Source organism: Mobula hypostoma, chromosome 12 (assembly GCF_963921235.1).
Source record: "Mobula hypostoma chromosome 12, sMobHyp1.1, whole genome shotgun sequence".
NCBI lineage: Eukaryota > Metazoa > Chordata > Chondrichthyes > Myliobatiformes > Myliobatidae > Mobula > Mobula hypostoma.
The window spans coordinates 3,016,350-3,032,720 of NC_086108.1; the positions used below are offsets into that span (position 1 = coordinate 3,016,350).

General features: G+C 46.6%; 1 protein-coding gene across 2 annotated transcripts in view; it reads left to right on the forward strand.

Moving 5' to 3' along the window:
- The window catches only part of napab (N-ethylmaleimide-sensitive factor attachment protein, alpha b), a 76,042-nt gene that overhangs the window by 14,066 nt on the left and 45,605 nt on the right, over positions 1–16,371 (forward strand). For both annotated transcript variants that reach the window (XM_063063496.1, XM_063063498.1), the window contains exons 2-3: positions 8,750–8,829; positions 13,001–13,117. In XM_063063496.1, the coding sequence (XP_062919566.1) occupies positions 8,750–8,829; positions 13,001–13,117 (197 nt within the window). The remainder of the gene's footprint in view (positions 1–8,749; positions 8,830–13,000; positions 13,118–16,371) is intronic.

Sequence of the window (16,371 nt, forward strand, 5' to 3'; positions counted from 1 at the left end):
GAATTGTTCTATAATTTATCCATTGAGCTTCTATCTAACCTTTATTTGAAATATTACTCTCTGGGGTTTGTTATGCACTTGAACTTGATTTCAGATGTTATGTGGCAGAAGTTAATCTTGTAACCACGTAGGGCTGCTATATTGTGCCTTTCCTACCACTAACAAACAAGGAGTGTCTGTTAGATAAGGTGCAGTAACTCATTCCATGGTTGCACTTTGGCTGGGTTTTTAAGGTTCAGATCGTAGTTTGTTAGCTTTTAAAGTCCAGTTTGTCCATTGGCCAAGATCCCTGAGGTTGCTATAGCAGACCATTTGCAATTGCTATCATGCTGAATGAAAGGAAACAATGCGTTGTTATAAACCACAAAATGCTGGGGTACTCAGCAGACCAGGCAGAATCTATGGGGAAAAAGTAAACAGTTAACGTTTCAGGCCAAGGCTCATCATCAGGACCCCTCATGAAGAAAGAGCTCAGCCCAAATGTCAACTGTTTACTCTTTTCCATAATGCTACCTCATCTGCTGAGTTCCTCTGCATTTTGTATCATCATCATTATTATGTGCCGTGTCATATGACATGGGCGATCATGGTCTTTCCATGAACATGATTGTTCTTGACAATTTTTTTTTTACAGAAATGGTTTGCCATTGCTTTCCGGGCAGTGTCTTTACAAGATGGGTGACCCCAGCCATTATCAATACTCTTCAGAGATGGTGTGCCTGCTCCAGCTGCTCATATGACCATCCACCACCTGGTCCCATGGCTTCATGTGCCCCTGATTGGGGGGTGGGGGGAGAGGGTCTAAGCAGGTGTTACACCTTGTCCAAGGGTGACCTGCAGGCTAGTGGAAGGAAGAAGCGTCTTACATCTCTTTTGGTAGAGACGTAATCTCCATCCTGCTATCCAGAGCAACATGTACAAGATACTGAGGGAACTCAGCAGGGGTGAAGGGTCTCAGCCCAAAACATCAATTGTTTATTCCTTCCCTATATGCTACCTGACCTGCTGAGTTCCTCCAACATTTTGTGTGTGTTATTTGGTAAGATTAGCTTTATTTGTCACATGTAGATTGAAATGCACAGTAATGTGTTGTTTGCTTCAATAAGATTCTTGTGGACCTGCAGAGGATATTTCCTATATCGGAGAAGTGTAGGAGCAGAGGGCCTCAGTGTAGAAGAACGTCCCTTGAGAACAGATGAAGAATTTCTTTAGCCAGAGGGTGCTGAATCTTTGGAATTCATTGTCAAGACTGCTGTGGAGGCCAAGTCATTGGGTATGTTTAAAACAGAGGTTGATAGCTTCTTGAGTATTTCGGGCATCAAAAGTTATGGGAAGAAGGAAAAAGAGTGGGGTTGAGAGGGAAAATAAATCAGCCATGATGGAACGGCAGAGTAGGCTTGAAGGAGCAGAATTAGCCCATTCAGCCCAATATCTTATGGTCTATGTATCTATCCTACAGTTTAGTAAATGGTACTTAAAATGGAAATGCAACACCTTTAACTGTATATTCAAGCATGGATGATACACGTAAAATCCCGATTAAGAGGGCAAGGAAATATTCCTTGTCATCTTCAGCCAACTGATTAATTGCTATTCCTTACCTCTTTGTGGGAGTTTATTTGGTTTTGGTCAATTACTGTAAATAAAGATTGACTGCAGTTTGACTGCTAAATTCTTCAGTTATCAAATGCAAGCACTCCATTTGTTCTTGTGTCAAATAAGAGCCTGCAACCTCTACCATGGTAGCGGTTCGTGCAATTCTATTACAGCTCGGCTTGTCGGAGTCCAGAGCTTAATTCCGGTGTCATCTGTACGAAAGTTTGTACATCCTTCCCATGAACACTTGTGCTTCCTCCAGGTGCTCTGGATCCTCCTACAGTCCAAAGGTTCACAGTTTAGGAGGTTAATTGGTCTGTCCTGTGATTCGGCTAGTGTTAAATAGGTGGGCTTCCGGGCGACGGGGCTTGTTGGGCTGAAGGGCCTGTTCCACTCTGTATCTCAGAATAAAGTTCTTAAAAACTGTTTTCACTTTGTCAGATGTTTGGGCCGACACTCTTCATCAGGACTGAAAAGGGTGGGGTGGGGGGAGCCAGAATAGGAAGTTGGAGGGAGGGGAAGAAGTACAAGCTATAAGGTGACGGGTGAAGCCAGGTGGAGGAGATGGGGAGATGAAGTAACAGGTGGAAAAAGTAAAGGCCTGGATTAGAAGGAATCTGATAGGAGAGGAAAGTGGACTGTAAGAGAAATGGAAGGATGAGGGGAACTCGGGGTGGGGGTGTTAAGCAGGTGAGCAGGAGATAAGAGGGGGGCCAGAGTGGGAAATTGAAGAGGGAAAGAGGAGCGAGAAAAATTTCCACAAGTTGGAGAAATCAGTGTTCTTGCCATCAGGTTGGAGGCTACCTAGATGGAAAATGAGGTATTTCCTCTCTAACCTGAGAGTGGAGAAGAGGAGGCCATGGACTGATATGTCGGATTGGGAATGGAAATTGGAATTAAAGTATTTGGCCACTGAGAAATTCTGCTCTTGTGGATGGAGCACAGATGCTCGACAAAGTGGTCCCCCTATTCACGACAGGCCTCACCAATATAGAGGAGGCCACATCGGGAGCACTGGATACAACAGATGACCCAACTGGTTTGCAGGTGAAACGTTGCCTCACCTAGAAGGACTGTTTGTGTCCCTGAATGGAGGTGAGGGAGGACGTGTATGGGCAGGTGTAGCACTCCTTACACCGGCAGGGATTAGTGCCAGGAGGAAGATTAGTGGGGAGGAGTGGAATCACAGAGGGAACAACCTCTGCTGAAAGTGGAGAGTGGGAGTGAGGTAAAGATGTTTTTGAAGATAGCAGAAGTTGCAGCAAACGATGTGTTGGATACAGGGGTTCGAGGGGTAGTCTGTAAGGACAAGAGGAACTCTATCCCTGTTCTGGTGGTGGGAAGGTGGGGTGAGTGCAGATGTCTGGGTAATGGAGAAGATGCGGGTGAGGGCAGCTTCCGTGATGGAGGAGGGAAGAATCCACTCCAGGTGCTACTTAAGGCTTTCTTTAGTCTCCTTTCGCCAGTCACCTTTAATTCTGTTGTTAACCAGTGGAGAGGGAGAAGCTGCTTTCTATCTGGCGTCAAGGGACCTTGTTATTTTAATCTTTGTGCTGTTCTTCCCAACCTGATAGTAAGGCAGACATTCAGAGCCTCAGCCTTTTTTTCCGTAACTCATAACTCATGGTTGTAATCTTTTCTGCATTTTCCTAAAGGCCTTTACAGCCTTGTGGATGACTGACAAATGGTTGAAATAATTCAAATTATTGCTGAGCCCAAGGTTTATTTCTGACCTAGTATTAGTGCTAAAATTGATGGGAACTTGAGTGCAGCATGTTTCTGTTGCAATATGCCTGTTGCTGACAGGACAGTTTAAGCCCGTTTCTTCCTGTTGAAACCACTTGTTAATACAGATCAACGACATCGAGTGTTACAGAGAATGATACCACAATATGACTGTTCATCCTCTTCCTTTCTTTTCACCACACCACATCTCCTTACAACACTGAACTGAAAGATTAGTTGTACTTGTCAAATGTACATGTGACCTGCTCCAGGCTCTGTGACGTTTTCTCAGCTTTGCTGTGTGATGAGCTGTGGCTTGCTCCGAGCTTCGTGTCTATGGACTGTCTTGTGTCCTGAATGCTATTTGCTTATATTTATTGTTTGCATGATTTGTTTTTTTCCCCTCTGCACACCGGGTGCTTGATTGTTTTTTATGGGTTCTTTCAGGGTTTCTTTGTTTTGTGGCTGCCTGTAAGGACACGAATCTCAAGGTTGAATAATGTATATGTAGTTTGATAATAAATGTACTTTGAAAGATACGGTAAAATGTAGCATTTGCATTTGCATCAAATTAGCAGAGGTTGTACTGAGCAGTTCACAAGTGTCACCGCGTATCCGGCACCACAGTAGCCTGCGCATAACTCACTATCTGTGGGTGGAAACCGGAGTGCCTGGAGGAACCTAGTGGTTATACAAACCCTTTACAGGCAGTAGCTGGAATCGAACCTAAATCCTGCATTGCACTACCACGCCACCCTCATTTTTGAAGACTGTTCAGAATCAGGTTTGATATCACCAGCATATGTCATGAAATCTGTTGACTTTGCAGCAGCAGTAGCATGCAATACGTAATAGGATAAAAGATGAATTACAGTAAGTGTCTATTTCTGTTTCTATCTGTATATCATTGAGGATTCCCCATCACTCAGGTGTATAGCTCTTCCTGAATCGTTGAGTGTGTAGCTCCATCCTGATGGTAACAATGAGAACAAGGCATGATCTAGGTGATCGAGGTCCTTAGTGATGGATACCACCTTTTTGAGGCATTGCTTCTTGAAGATGTCCGGGATGCTGGGGAGGCTGGTGCCCATGATGGGGCTGACAGAATTTATAACTCTCTGTAGCTTATTTTTGATCCTATGTGGTAGCCCCCCACCCCCAGCCTCACCATACCAGACAGTAATACCGCCAATTAGAATGCTCTCACGGTACCTCTGTAGAGATTTGCGAGTGTTTTAGGTGACATACCAAATCTACTCAAGCTCTGCATTCTTTGCACTGTAGCTGCAGCAATATTTTGGGTCCAGGTTAGATCCTCAGCGATGTTGACCTCTGAGGACTGGTGTATGTTCCCTCGTCTTACCATTTCTGAAGCCCACGATCAGTTCTTTCATTTTGTTGAAGTTGAGTGCGAGGTAGTTGCTGCTATACCATTCAAACAGTAGATCTACCTGGCTCCTATACGTCCTCTCGTCACCATCTGACTTACTGAGTCTACTACACCAGCTGACAGTAATTCCAGTCACTGCTGTTGTAACCATCTCCACATTCTGACCAACTTCCCACTGTCACCTGCCTACACAAAGGGAATTGTTTGAAAGAAAGTGGAGAGCATCCAGAGTGGCTTAAACTGACAGTGATGGGAGCAACTTCTTACTTCACCAGTCTGCGTGTCTTTGTTATCTGGGAGGAATCTGATGCACTTAAGAGAAACCTGTGTGCTCATGGAGAACATGCCATCTCCATACAGACAGCACTGAAGGTTAATATTGAATGTGGGTTAATTCTGATTCCCATTCCTGTTCCAACATGTCGGTCCATGGCCTGTTGTGCCAAGATCAGGCCACCCTCAGGGTGGAGGAGTAGCACCTTGTATTCCGCCTGGGTAGCGTCAAACCTGATGGCATTTTGCCTACTAGTAAAAAGAAAAAAAAAAAATTTCCTCTCCCCTCTCTTCTTCCAATTCCCCACTTTGGCCTCTTGCCTCTCCCCAACTAGCTATCACCTCCCCCGGGTCCTCTTCTCCTTCCCTTTCTCCTATGGTCCACTCACCTCCTAACAGATTCCTTCCTTGACAGCTGCTTACCTTTCAAAACCACCTGGCTTCAACTTTAACCTTCCAGCTAGACTCCTCTCCACCCCCCCCAACCTTTTTGTTCTGCATCTTCCCCCTTCCTTTCCAGTCCTGAGGAAGTCTCGGCCCAAAATGTTGACTGTTTATTCATTTCCATAGATGCTGCCTGACCTGCTGAGTTCCCCCAACATTTTGTGTGTGTTGCTTTGAATGCAGCCCACTAGAACTGTTTTTTTGAAAAAAAGAGGCTCTTTAAATATTAGCTTTATCTGTCACATGTACATTAACACAGGCAGTGTTGCAGTGTTGGTCTTGGCGAGGTACATCAGCCTCTATAATACTTTCCTATTCCGTACATGGGCTGGCATGGTAGAATTGTGATCAGCCTAATGCTATTACAGTGCCAGTGATCCTGCTCTATTCCTGCAAATGTGTGTTAGGAGTTTGTACGTTCTCCCCATGGCTGCGTGGGTTCCTCCGGGTGCTTTCCTCTCTCATTCTCCAGAGATGCAGTGTACAGGTTACTAGGTTAATTGGCCACATGGGTGCAGGCCTGTTGGGTCGGAAGGGCCTGGTACTGTGCTGTCACTCTAAATTGTAAAAAAAAACAAAGCACAGAGTAGTGTCAACATCTGCCCTGGATCTCTGCTTTAATTGAAGGCTTTGCATCATTTCCGTAGCTTGTGCTTGGATACCTGGTGACCCTGTCGCAGTCTTTGCCACAACTGCTGTTCCTTCTCTTCCACCATTCTTACTGCTCGTTATGCTGCGGGAGTTTAGGGCAGCAATGAAGGTCCTCCATCTCTGACAGTGTTCATGTCAGTAACTCTCTCTCTATCTCAGCTTTCACTGCTGTCAGCCTGGCAAGTCCCAAGTGGACTTGAACCAAAGCGTAGAGCCCTGACTCCAGTTAGCATGGCTCTCCACATCATTGAGGCTAGCAAGCCTCCACACCCGATGACAAGGTTGTGGTCCTTTTGGAGGTCCACTTGTCATGAGCCTCTCTGATCCTCTGCTCCTTCCCTTTCTCCCATGCTCCACTCTCCTCTCCTATCATATTCCTTTCTCTCCAGCCCACCCACATGGCTTCACCCATCACCTTCTAGCTATCCTCCTTCCACTCTCCCCACCTTTTTATTCTGGTGGCTTCCCCCTTCCTTCCCAGTTCTGAAGAAGGGTTTCGGCCCAAAACATAGACTGTTTATTCTTTTCTGTAGATGCTGCCTGACTTGCTGAATTCCTGCAGCATTTTGTGTGTGTTGCTGTGGATTTGGCTGTGTAGCCTCTTAACATGACCTTAGTTCATCCAAAAATACTTCGCTAACAGAACACCTTGGTGTATGCTCACTGTCTGGAGTGTAATAACAGAGTGATGCAATGCAGTTTGATTGTGGTTAGATATTCTGCTTATCCCACTGCTGTCTATAAGGAGATTGTACATTCTCCCCCTGACTGCGTGCTCTGGTTTCCTCCTGCAGTCCAAACACATGCAGGTTAGGGTTAGTAAGTTGTGGGTAAGCTAAGTTGGCATTGGAAGCGTGGTGACACTTGCCAGCTGTCCCCGTGATGATAGTTGTTGATGGAAATTGCATATTTTCCTCTGCTTTGATGGGGTTTTTTTGTGTGCCATACTCTGCCAGAGCCTCAGCGACCACTTTTCAAGTGATTGTCTTGGAGGAAAGATTCTGTGAGCGGTCCCCCACGTCCTTCTCACAGCGCAGTTGTTTTTTTACCAGGCCGAGTTGTGAGCTCGACACTCAACCCGGCACGGATGGAAAGCGTGCCCGGGAGCGGCCTGACTGGATTCGAACTCGGGAACCTTCGCTCCGGAGTCCAGCGCTGATGTCACTGCGCCACCAGCCCGGTTGATGTATCTTTGATAAATAAAACTAATATAATCTGAATAATGGAAGTGCCATAATGCGAGTGATATCTCCCTATCACCCCCAGGAATTAAATGCTCTGATGCGTGAAGCCATAAGTTATGTTTTATTGAGACACTAGGCTGCAGTCACAGGAATACTAAGCAACAGTCTGCTAGAGGAACCCAGTGGCTCAAGCTTCATTTATGGGGTGGGGTGAATTGAAATCATGGATTAGGATTTTTTGAGGCCTCTGGTTATGGTCAACCATGATGTTGTGTCATAGCTGTCTAGATATGCAAGCCAGGGCAGTACAATATGGAGAGCAAGCTGTTGCCCGTGTAGCAGACTCCCTTTCTCCATGTATCTGATGAACCCAAGGAATGACAAAAACTGATACAACAGCGTTACAGGAGTTGCCAGTCAGCATTGAACTCAACATAGGACGGCCGTAGGGTGTCCAGTTCTGGAATTTTCCCTCTTCTACTCCTGAAGTCTTCCCCTATGAGTGGTATAGCCACAAGGAGGTGGAGGTTTGAGATCAAAGTTTTCCTTCTGGATGAGCTGCCGACCACAGCTGGTGAGCCCTATCTGCCTGAAATGACTGGTTTTAAGGTGCCAGTAACCCACCTTTGCCCCTTCTCTTGTCAGTAGAAATGGTCCTGGCGGGCTTAGTAGCTAAGATAGACATGAAGGCCAGGAGCTGGACTTGGTTGTCAGAGGCTATTTGAGGTGCATGCCATTGGGAGCACCTCAAATATTACCCATTTAATAGATATTGGGAGCTTATCCCCATTACCACCCCAACTATAACAAACTTAAGAAACCGGTTTAGGATTAAGAAGTATTAAATGGAGGTGGGGGATTGATGAAATGCAGCAAAGGTAGATCGAGGGGATGAGTGAAGATTGTAGTGGGTGGAGTTGAGAGACAGGTGGAGTGAGTTAAGCCTGTCATCCCTACTGGGGCATGGGCTGCTGAGAGCAGCTCACCAAAGTCCTCTGTCCTGGGCCAGTCTTTCACCTTGACCCTAGGTGTAGCCCATCTCATCTAGCTGAAGATCTTTCCTCTCCCAGGAACGAGGTGTTTGGAGCTTGTGTTAGCGTTTCTGCAGCTCTGGACGTTGGGGATGTGGTTGCTAGCCTCACGCCCAGCCTTTCTCCTTTCGCAGCCGGGTTAGGGACCATGCGCAGTGGATTCAAGTTGATGAAGGCAGAGGTAAAAAGAAGATTGAGCCCATCTCTTCTACCCCATCTCCAGCCTCTTGTGTTACCATTTCCTGTGTTTTATACCAGCTATCTCCCCTTGTAGACCTGATTCAAGGTCGACAATTCCTTCTGCTACCTCACTGGACCTGCAGGTTATTTATAACTCTAGCTTCATTGTTGATAACTGATCCAAACAACACATTTCTCAGTCTTTGGTTTCTGAATGTTCAGTTGAGAAACCTTTTCTCTTGTCCTGATTTTTGACCTGCTTCCATTTTAATTAGGGGGTCGTCGAAATTGGAAGAAGCATGCGAAATGTATTGCAGAGCTGCTAACATGTTCAAGATGGCTAAGAACTGGAGCGGTGAGTACAGATACCAAATGCCACAATTATCTGTGATGTTGACTATTCCTACTTCACAACTACTCTCTGGAACGATGGAGGCTGAGGGGAGATCTGATAAAGGTTTATAAGATTATAAAAGGCATAGATAGAGTAGACAGACAGACCCTTTTTTCCCCTAGGGTTAATATATCTAATACCGGGGCATACATTTAAGGCAGGGGTTCTTTACCTGGAGCCTGCGAAGGTGAAAACATCCAAACTCGAAAGCCCGTATGAAAAGAGCCCTCCACATGCTGAAGGCCCAGTCATTTCACTGCGTGATCCATTGGCCACGTGTGGAATTGCCATAAATTCTCAATTTAAAGTTCAAAATAAATATTATTATCAAAGTACATATATGTCATATAACCCTGGGATTCATTTTCTTGTGGGTGTACTGAATAAATCTATAGAATAATAATCAGAACAATTCAGTTCCCAACCAAGTAGCTTTTAGTTTATTGTTGTCACACACACATATACAGTAGAAAACTTTTGCATGCTGTCCATACAGATCATTTCATCACATCAGCACATGGAGGTAGTACAAGGGAAAAGAAATAACAGAATGCAAATAAAGTTGGAATTGGTTTATTATTGTCACCTGTGTAAGGGCGTTTTCTGGAGTTGGGGTATATAGCAAATATTAAGTTCAACAGCTGCCATTCTTCAGATTTGAATGTGGATTGCAGATAGAATTTAAAACACAGCTGAGAACAACGGGTTTCCTGGAGCTGCAGGCTGGGCTCAATCACAAACAAAGAATCATTTCACTTGGACCTGAGATGCCTGCATATGCATGAATGCAGCTGTGAGTCAGAGGGTGTTAACATCCGTTTTGGGTGTCTGGACTGTGGGTGTGAAGAAGGAGGTGTGTGGAAAACTATATGTAATTCAGAGGAAGCATTGTAGATACATTGTAGCTATAGAATTGACCTGCTGATACCTTTGATCTCTAGCATTTTTAAAATGTCATGCAATTTTGGGTCAAGCAAGCTTCTTCTTCCAAGAGTGTCTCAATATGATGCCTGTTGCTTGTTTCTGTTGAATAAAACACTTCAATATCCACTAGCTGCAGTGTCCCTCTGGTGACTTTGTTCACATCACAACACCCTGTACCAAGGTGCATTACACAGTACACTGAGATAGTGCAAGGTAAAAGAATAACGGATGCAGAATAAGGTGTAACGGTTACAAGGAAACTGCGGTGCAGGTAGACAATAAGGTGCAAGGTCACAAGGTAGAATGAGGTCAAGAGTTCATCTTATTGTGCTAGGAAGCCATTCAAGAGTCTTATTACTCCAAGGTAGAAGCTGTCCCTGAGCCTGGTGGTACATGCTGTCAGGCTTTTGTAGTTTCTGTCCAGTGAGGGGTGGGTGGGGGGGGGGGAGAGAGAGAGAATATCTGGGCTGGGTGGGGTCTGTGATTATGCTGACTGCCTTCCTGAGACAGTGAGAAGTGTAGACAGAGTCTTTGGAGGGGAGACTGGTTCCTGCAACGTGATTTAGTATCTGTTTCACTCATTAGTTGGCAATTTGGACTGGCCCACAGTTGAGAACTCCCTTTAAGTCAGGGGTTCCCTACCTTTTTTAGTCTTACCAGTTTTTTACCGAGGGGTCCGTGGACCCCAGGTTGGGAACCCCTGCTCAAGCAGTGATGTGATATCTTCAGTGAAGTATTGGTTTGTTATTGTCACAGTGACAAGCTTGTCCTGCATACTTTTCATACAGATCAGATCATTACACAGTGCAGTGAGCAAGATAACATGTAGAATAAAGTGTAACACTGACAGAGGAAGTGAAGTGCAAGTAGAAAATAAGGTACAAGGTCATAACGAGGTAGATGTGAGGTTAAGATGTTCATCTTGTCATTCTTGGGGACTATTCGAGAGTCCAGGGTAGAAGCTGCCCCTGAGTCTGGTGGTGTGGACTGGACTCTCAGGCTTTTCCGTCTCCAGCCTGATGGGAGCGGGGAGAAGAGGGAATGGCCAGGATGGGTAGGCACCTTACATGGTCAAGTTGGTCTTAAGGGCTTGTTCCTGTGCTGTCTGACTGCCTTGTCCATAGTGGGTTTGCCTTTCTTTCCGACAACATACAGTGCCTGTGTAGGTTGCTATTTGAATTTGGCACTACTTCCTATCCCAAACAGGCAAATTAATTGAACAAAGAAATGGAATGCTGGAAGAACAAAACAAGATCATAGACCGATTGAACAACCAGAGACTTTTCCCCCAAACTGTTACAGATACAGAGAAAGTGAAGATAGGCCATAAGACGACAGGCCACAAAGAGGTAGATTGTGAGGTCAGGGGTACAATACAATATACTTGGGGTCCATCTGATAGTCTTAGAACAGCTAGAAATGACATACAAATGGGGACAATTTTAAAGTGATTGGAGGAAAGTATAGGGGGATGTCAGAGGTCATCATCATCATTATTATGTGCTATGTCATATGATCATGGTCTTCTATCTGTCTTTAATCTGAGAAGTTCTAATAAGCCGTTCAAAACTTTTGCCTGTCCATCTCTTGATGTAACTCATGAGTTCCATGCAATGTGGACCGCAATATTTTTCTCCCATCAATTTTTCCCATCACTGCAAGATGTTTGAGCTTCTTTTCCCAGTATATGTCCCAGAAATTCCAGCCGCCATTTCCCATTGATATCAGCTGTCTTTTTCTTCCAGCTTTTCACGACACTTCCTCATTTGTTACTCTGTCCTTCCACAATATCTTCATCATTCTTCTCAAAAACCACATTTCTGCAACTTCCCTCATTTTGTTTTGATATTGTCCAACTTTTGGTTCCATATGTCAGAGGTAATTTTTTTTCAGACAGTGGTGGGTGTGTGGAATGCCCTGCTATGGGTGGTGGGAGAGGCAGATACATTAGTGGCATTTAAGAAACTCTTTGATAGGCACATGGGTGAAAGGAAAATGGAGGTCTTTGTGGATGAGAGGAAGTAAGTTATAAGGTTGGCACAACATCGTGGGCTGAAGGGCCAGTACTATCTATGTCATAACTCTGGACGAATGTGTGCCCTGACCTAAAGTGTGGACTTGCACTTTTTTGCATCCACAGATGCTACTTTTTGTTCTCGTTTTTCAACCTCTTGGCTCTGCTTTGCCTTTAAGGCTGTTTAAGTGACTTGTGGCAGTCTTTCACACAGCAACAAGGCAACATTTTACCAATTGTTCAGATTGTGAGAGCACAAACAAAGCGTGATGTTTCACCTTTGCATTTGAATTTTACTGACACCTCTTCGCAGGGTGATTTAGATCTATGGGGAAGGAGAATGGTGTGAAACCCATTCGAGAGCCACATTAATCTAAAACTTTGTTAGGAAGTTTGAAAAATAGTCTGGTTAGCACAGCTAACCCCATTTTGAGTCTGTCTCATTACGTATGTGTGTCAATGTTTTTGTGTGTTTTTATATGTGGACTTCATTTACAATTTTCAACCTTTCCCTGTAACTTAGCTGCTCAAATCCTGGTGACAGTTTTGTAAATTTTCTCTGCACTCCTCCGATTTTATTTGCATCTTTCCTGTAGCAGGTGAGCAGAACTGCACACAAAACTCCAAATTAGGCCTCACCAATGTCCGATACAGCTGCAATGTAACATCCTAAGTCCTGTACTCAGTACTTTGATTCATGAAGATCAGGGTGCCAAAAGCTTTAATTTACAATGCTGTCTACCTCTGATGCCCCTTTTCAAGAGATTATGGAGCAGTAATCCCAGATCACCTTGTTCTGACTCACTTGATGCCTGGCCATTCGTTCTCCAAGTACTACCCTAGTTTGTCCTGCCAAAGTGCAAAACCTCACACTCATCTGCATTTAGGGCAGAGGGGAGGAATTTCTTTAGATAGACGGATGTGAATCTGTGGAATTTATTGCCACAGATGGCTGTGAAGACCAAGTAATTGGGTATATTTAAAACAGGTTCTTGGTTAATAAAAGTGTCAAACGTTAGGGGAGAAGGCAGGAAATTGGGGTAAAGAGGGATTTTTTAAAAAAATCTGCTATGATCGAATGGTGGAACAGACTTGATAGGTCAGATGGCCTAATTCTGCTCCAGAGTCTAATGATCCTTATTTCCATGAGCAGCAGATGCTGCTGGTACCCACTCGTAACCTTTTTCTCTTTAGCTGCAGGCAATGCCTTCTGTGAAGCTGCTAAACTCCACCTACACTTGCAGAGCAAACATGATGCTGCAACAAACTTCGTGGATGCTGGAAATGCCTTTAAGAAAGCTGACCCTCAAGGTAACCTCTACTATTGTTGTAAATATTCCCAAAGACTGCAGAATTGTAGTGTAAAATGTGTTTTAAAGGCTTAAAATGAGCATTTTGTCTCTCAGATTCTTCAGTAGTGTTAAAGTGTTATCAAAGTACATATAAATTATACAACCTTCAGAATCATCTCCTTGCAGGCTGCCGCAAAACAAGAAACCCAAAAGAAACCATTTTTAAAAAAAAGACTAACAAACTCCCAATGCGCAGAGAAAGAGGGAAAAAAGCACAAATCGTGCAAACAGTGAAAACGAGCAACAGCATTCAGAGCAAAAGGAAGTCCACAGACATGAATCCCGGAGCAGGCCCACACCCTCAGCCTCTGTTCAGCACACAGCGGGGCAAATCGTGAAGCTCACAGACAGACTGTCACCGTCAGCCTCTGTTCAGCACACAGCGGGGCAAATCGTGAAGCTCACGGACAGGCTGTCACCCTCAGCCTCTGTTCAGCACACAGCGGGGCAAATCGTGAAGCTCACGGACAGGCTGTCACCCTCAGCCTCTGTTCAGCACACAGCGGGGCAAATCGTGAAGCTCACAGACAGACTGTCACCCTCAGCCTCTGTTCAGCACACAGCGGGGTAAATCGTGAAGCTCACGGACAGGCTGTCACCCTCAGCCTCTGTTCAGCACACAGCGGGGCAAATCGTGAAGCTCACAGACAGACTGTCACCCTCAGCCTCTGTTCAGTACACAGCGGGGTAAATCGTGAAGCTCACAGACAGACTGTCACCCTCAGCCTCTGTTCAGTACACAGCGGGGTAAATCGTGAAGCTCACAGACAGGCTGTCACCCTCAGCCTCTGTTCAGTACACAGCGGGGCAAATCGTGAAGCTCACGGACAGGCTGTCACCCTCAGCCTCTGTTCAGCACACAGCGGGGCAAATCGTGAAGCTCACAGACAGACTGTCACCCTCAGCCTCTGTTCAGCACACAGCGGGGTAAATCGTGAAGCTCACAGACAGGCTGTCACCCTCAGCCTCTGTTCAGCACACAGCGGGGCAAATCGTGAAGCTCACAGACAGACTGTCACCCTCAGCCTCTGTTCAGCACACAGCGGGGCAAATCGTGAAGCTCACAGACAGACTGTCACCCTCAGCCTCTGTTCAGCACACAGCGGGGTAAATCGTGAAGCTCACAGACAGACTGTCACCCTCAGCCTCTGTTCAGTACACAGCGGGGCAAATCGTGAAGCTCACAGACAGACTGTCACCCTCAGCCTCTGTTCAGCACACAGCGGGGTAAATCGTGAAGCTCACAGACAGACTGTCACCCTCAGCCTCTGTTCAGCACACAGCGGGGTAAATCGTGAAGCTCACAGACAGGCTGTCACCCTCAGCCTCTGTTCAGCACACAGCGGGGCAAATCGTGAAGCTCACAGACAGACTGTCACCCTCAGCCTCTGTTCAGCACACAGCGGGGCAAATCGTGAAGCTCACAGACAGACTGTCACCCTCAGCCTCTGTTCAGCACACAGCGGGGCAAATCGTGAAGCTCACAGACAGACTGTCACCCTCAGCCTCTGTTCAGCACACAGCGGGGCAAATCGTGAAGCTCACAGACAGACTGTCACCCTCAGCCTCTGTTCAGCACACAGCGGGGCAAATCGTGAAGCTCACAGACAGACTGTCACCCTCAGCCTCTGTTCAGCACACAGCGAGGCAAATCGTGAAGCTCACAGACAGACTGTCACCCTCAGCCTCTGTTCAGCACACAGCGGGGTAAATCGTGAAGCTCACGGACAGACTGTCACCCTCAGCCTCTGTTCAGCACACAGCGGGGTAAATCGTGAAGCTCACGGACAGGCTGTCACCCTCAGCCTCTGTTCAGCACACAGCGGGGTAAATCGTGAAGCTCACAGACAGACTGTCACCCTCAGCCTCTGTTCAGCACACAGCGGGGCAAATCGTGAAGCTCACAGACAGACTGTCACCATCAGCCTCTGTTCAGTACACAGCGGGGCAAATCGTGAAGCTCACAGACAGACTGTCACCCTCAGCCTCTGTTCAGTACACAGTGGGGCAAATGGTGAAGCTCACAGACAGACTGTCACCCTCAGCCTCTGTTCAGCACACAGCGGGGCAAATCGTGAAGCTCACGGACAGGCTGTCACCCTCAGCCTCTGTTCAGCACACAGCGGGGCAAATCGTGAAGCTCACAGACAGACTGTCACCCTCAGCCTCTGTTCAGCACACAGCGGGGCAAATCGTGAAGCTCACAGACAGACTGTCACCATCAGCCTCTGTTCAGTACACAGCGGGGCAAATCGTGAAGCTCACAGACAGACTGTCACCCTCAGCCTCTGTTCAGCACACAGCGGGGTAAATCGTGAAGCTCACGGACAGGCTGTCACCATCAGCCTCTGTTCAGCACACAGCGGGGCAAATCGTGAAGCTCACAGACAGACTGTCACCCTCAGCCTCTGTTCAGCACACAGCGGGGTAAATCGTGAAGCTCACGGACAGGCTGTCACCATCAGCCTCTGTTCAGCACACAGCGGGGCAAATCGTGAAGCTCACAGACAGACTGTCACCCTCAGCCTCTGTTCAGTACACAGCGGGGCAAATCGTGAAGCTCACAGACAGACTGTCACCCTCAGCCTCTGTTCAGTACACAGCGGGGCAAATCGTGAAGCTCACAGACAGACTGTCACCCTCAGCCTCTGTTCAGCACACAGCGGGGCAAATCGTGAAGCTCACAGACAGACTGTCACCCTCAGCCTCTGTTCAGCACACAGCGGGGCAAATCGTGAAGCTCACAGACAGACTGTCACCCTCAGCCTCTGTTCAGCACACAGCGGGGCAAATCGTGAAGCTCACAGACAGACTGTCACCCTCAGCCTCTGTTCAGCACACAGCGGGGTAAATCGTGAAGCTCACAGACAGACTGTCACCCTCAGCCTCTGTTCAGCACACAGCGGGGTAAATCGTGAAGCTCACGGACAGGCTGTCACCATCAGCCTCTGTTCAGCACACAGCGGGGCAAATCGTGAAGCTCACAGACAGGCTGTCACCATCAGCCTCTGTTCAGCACACAGCGGGGCAAATGGTGAAGCTCACAGACAGACTGTCACCCTCAGCCTCTGTTCAGCACACAGTGGGGCAAATCGTGAAGCTCACGGACAGGCTGTCACCGTCAGCCTCTGTTCAGCACACAGCGGGGTAAATTGTGAAGCTCACAGACATGAATCCGGAGCAGGCCCACACCCTCAGCCCAGAGTAAGTGTC